At 29.2% G+C, this 4,736-nt stretch overlaps 1 protein-coding gene across 1 annotated transcript; it reads left to right on the top strand.

The window, feature by feature from the left end:
- Window positions 1-567: 567 nt before the first annotated feature.
- On the top strand, window positions 568-2,803 carry LOC120083526 (transcription factor BEE 3-like). Its single transcript, XM_039039309.1, has 6 exons — window positions 568-1,014; window positions 1,089-1,211; window positions 1,487-1,552; window positions 1,654-1,722; window positions 1,852-1,929; window positions 2,490-2,803. Exons 1-6 carry the CDS (start codon window positions 625-627, stop codon window positions 2,598-2,600), a joined length of 837 nt encoding a protein of 278 aa, XP_038895237.1. The 5' UTR covers window positions 568-624; the 3' UTR covers window positions 2,601-2,803.
- Window positions 2,804-4,736: the final 1,933 nt, after the last annotated feature.

The raw sequence follows: 4,736 nt of genomic DNA, 5'->3' as shown, positions 1-4,736 counted from the left end.
CTAGTTGGGGCATACGAGGGACATACTCCATTGGTCATTTTACTAGGCTCATCCTTGGTCGAGCACCTTCTCCCTAGATCCTTTTTGATCTTAGGGTGTTGATTTCGGTTGGAACACATGTACTTGGGGCATGTTCCACGGGGTATTTTATTAGTCTCGACTTGAGCAAGACCTAAGGCAACCCTCTCCACTAAGCCTATTTTAGTCTTGGAGTGCTATTTTTGGCCCGAGTTGTGTTGTTTTCTCACTTCCATTCTCCATTTCACTTTGATGGTTAAGGAAAATATTTTGTTATGAAGAAGTAATGAAGTTATTAGAGGTTGAAAATTTCCTATTCTTAAATCAGGGGATTTTGTGGATAAGTTAAAGGAATATTCACAGAGTATAGAGCCAAAAGCTTATCATTATTGGATATGCCTCCTGAAGATATGGGGTCCATTTATTCAGAGGGCCAACAAAGACCAGACCCTTAATTTTCATTGTTTTTATTACAAAAGCTTAAAAAATTTAGAATAAGAAACTCAATCATAGACTAATCTCACACTATAAATAGAAGTTTTAGAGCAATTCATTATCCAAAAACACAAAGTTGGGCCTTGAAAGTTTTGGTTTAAAACATTCTCCATGGCTGAGTTCACTCCAAACTTTCAAAGCTTAAATCAATCATCTTTTCCTCTAATGGATAATCCCAACCAAAATCCAACTCTACTTCATAACCCAAAAGTTAATATTCTTGACAACAACATTCCTGTTTTGTTCAATGACAGTTTCTTTAGCAACCAAACTGTTGCTCATCCTCCTCCTAGATTCCTGGAAAATTGGGCAGAAAATTTCCAAGGATTTTTCTGTCAAGCCAATCAAATCACTCCTAGTTCACCTGTTTTTGAGCCTACCCATCCACTTGGAAATGATCTCCATGGAAGCAAGAAAAGAAAGCTTGAAACTGATGCATATGAAAGCAGCTCTGGCAACTCAACCCCTCAAATTTCTGAAAATGGGATCAAGACAAAAAATGTATTTTAATTCTCATTCTTTTGGTTTTTTATTGTCAAATTACAGAACTCTCATGGGGATTTTCATGTCTGCAGAATGCTGGAAAAGGAAAGCGGTCCAAAAAGGGTGACGAAAACGACGGCGAGAATCCGAGGGAAGTGGTTCATGTTAGAGCCAGAAGAGGTCAAGCAACAGATAGTCACAGTGTAGCAGAAAGGGTAAATTTGCAAAACAACTCTTTCAACATAAAGTTGTCATTGCAAATATAGTTATTAAGCTCAAAGTATTAGCAGATATAACAGAATGTAAAAGAATTTACACATATAGCAAAACTTAGATCTAACTTTCTGAGACCATCTTAGATAGATAATAATATTGATAGAAGTCTATTACTAATATAGATTTTGCTATATTTGTAATTCTTTAAAAATAATGCTATACACTTAATTATTAGCTTTTTTAAGAAGGTAAAAACATTGTTATTCTGAAACAGATAAGAAGAGGAAAAATCAATGAAAGATTGAGATGTTTGCAAGACATTGTCCCAGGTTGTTACAAGGTAATGAGAATTGAAGTTGTTTGTGAAAAACAAACAACCTTTAAATGAAAACAAACACAGTTTCTTATAACTTTTGTTTATTATTACATTGTTTTGTGCAGACAATGGGAATGGCAGTAATGTTGGATGAGATAATCAATTATGTACAATCTTTGCAGAATCAAGTTGAGGTAAAACCCAAAAAAAAAAAAAAACAAAAAAAAAAACAAACAAAAAAACATTTGGAATTTGAAAAATAATAAAAACAATGTGTAATTTTATGATTTTTGTTTTTCTTTTTTTGTTCTGTTTTTGTGCAGTTTCTTTCTATGAAACTCACAGCTGCAAGCTCCTATCATGACTTCAACTCAGACTCAGATGCTGAAGACAAATTGAAGGTAAATTAAAGACTAAATTATTTTTATATTAAAAAAATTCCCAATTTTTTCACCCTTCTAAAATGTTTACAAAAGATCAAGGATAATATAGTAAGAAAAAATTTGAGTGTAATCTCGATTGCACCCATCTATTATGTAGCTGAACAACACCCAATCAACATTTGCCATATAGTAATTTTTTATTTAAAAAATTGATTTTTTTTAAAAAATTTACTACTATGTATGGAAAAAAAAACAGCAAAGGAGTAGATGCAACCTAGACTGTACTTAGGCATGTTTTGAGAGTAATTTTAAAATAGTTAAAATGATTTCTATCGTTTTTAAAACCATAAAAATGTTTTTAATAATTTAAGATCAATTTTAATATTACAAAAACAACGTTTAAAAGTGTAAAATTAAACAAAAAATTAATTTTACATGACTAAAGATATATTTCGGAGTAATTTTGAACATGACAAAGTGATTTTAACCATCTTAAAATATTACTCTCGAACTTATAAGAGGTATAAAATAACTTTTATATGATTTAAAATTTGAATGTAATTTTATTAATTGAACAGGCAAAGGAAATAAGAGAAGGAAATGGAGGATTACTGGTTGCATCAGCTCAACTTGGTCCTTTTGACTTGAGCTTTGGTTCTTATTCAACATTGCCATTCAACACCATATGATCAACCAACCTTAGCTTAGAGCTCCTATATTAATTATTATTCTTCATTTTTCCATGACCAATATTTGTTCCCACTTTAATTTATAAGCCATACTTAAAATTGATTTATCCTTGTAATCAACCTCTCATACATATGAGAATTTATTTTATGGATATATAAATGTAATGGGTAGTTTTTTAATATAATTTTATAAACATTGCCTTTTTTTTTTTTTTCCTCAATATATTTCCATTTCTTTTCTTCTTCAATCATATTGTCATTTTCATTAGTGATAAATCCAATAATGGGTTTTAGCTTTAGACAAAGCTTTAAATTTGAGTTCTCATATCTTCCAAAATCATTATTGAACATAATCTAACTTGATTGGACCTCAATAAGATCTTTTGAGTGTTCATATAACAACATGGTTGTTGATGTGAATAACTCTTTTGGAAGATGCTATTTATTTGAGAACTATTTTGATCTAACATTACTAATTAATTTCTTTATGTGCCTTTTGATTTTGGAAACTTCATTGGTTTGTCAATAACTTTTATATACACTTCAAAATTCAAACCAAAAATAAATTTGAAAATTTCACCACCATAAAATCTATCTCTAATTAAAATATTGGATCTTTTCTGTTTACAAATATACCAATGTTTGAAAGTGATTCTGAGACTGTTAAAATTACTTTTTTTCATGTTTAAAATCATTCTTAACATGTTTTTTTAATCATTCAAATTAATTTAATATTGAATTATACACTTTTATTTACAATTTTTATATCATCGAAATTAATTTTAAATAGTTAAAAACATGTCTTAGAATGATTTTGAAAATGGTTAAAATGAAATCACCTCCATTGACAAAAGCAAAAGTAGTCTCCAATAAGAACATTTTGATTAGTACAAACTTTTTCTCGTAAAGTTTCAAATGGAAAAGATCCAATATTGTTTCAAAAACAAAATTCGATAATCTTACATTAGAGTGGTAATATAATGTTAAATTTACCCTATCTATCAGCTTAATCTTTTAGATTGATAAGTGATTTAACACATGATATCAGAATATGAGATTTTGAGTATGAACTCCTATAAAGTTATATCATCTCCAATAAACATTGAATTTCATTTGTTGTCCTAATAATACAATAGAACTTTTGAATAGCTAACATGAGTATCAACGGGGCATAAAATACTATTGACCTCGAGTTTAGATGTTCGGTCTCCTTGTCCCACTTATTGTAGAAAAAGAAAAGAAAAGAAAAATTGGACTTTTGAATAATTTAAAGGGAAAAAATACAAAGGGTTAAAGAACGAAATAGCAAAAAGAACCAAATGTGTGGGCAAAAATGTGAAAATGACAAAATTCCTTTTGGGAGTGACAAATTGAACAAGACATTAGAAGCAAAGTGGGTTGCAGAAAAATTAGGGATTTAAAAGCCAAAAACGAGGGAACCAAAATTTTATTGCGAACGACAAGTCGGTTGTGGAAATCCTGTTTGGACAAAAAGCTAAGCCCCTTGAGATCCCACATGTCGACACCAAATATAAAATCTCTCATTGATTCTTCCAAATTCCATCAATTTTAATGATTTATATTAATATATATATATATATATATATATATAATATATTCATATTTAAAGGTTTTATTTTTCCCAACAATTATTATCTCTTTCTCCATAATTTTAATTCCATTGTTTTTGTAAAGGGATGGATGCATTGTATCCAAAATAATTGATGAGAGAACATCCATGTGGTGAAAGAAAAAGTATATTACCAAACTATTATATTTGGATTTTCAACATATCTTATTGGTCTCTATGTTTCTTTTAATTTTTCCCTTTGATTGAAAAGATGTAAATGTAATATCATCAATTAACTTTGAGGGCAAATTTGGACTTACATATTTTATATGCTACTTTGCACCTTGGACATCTTTTGAAAAATTATTAAAAAAAATTACAATATCTATCGATATATTGATATATAGTATGATAAAGTGGAGAGTTTAAGCTTTAAGTGCATCAACGGTAATATTATGAATCAATCAATATCTCTCTCATATTTCATAGAAATATACATGAAACATAAAAAATAAGTTAAAATATAAATTTAACCGTTAACTTTAAGTTTGTGTATAAAGAAAACC

The sequence above is a fragment of the Benincasa hispida genome, chromosome 8 (genome assembly GCF_009727055.1).
Source record: "Benincasa hispida cultivar B227 chromosome 8, ASM972705v1, whole genome shotgun sequence".
NCBI classification, from domain to species: domain Eukaryota; kingdom Viridiplantae; phylum Streptophyta; class Magnoliopsida; order Cucurbitales; family Cucurbitaceae; genus Benincasa; species Benincasa hispida.
This window is presented reverse-complemented; position numbering and strand designations above follow the sequence as displayed.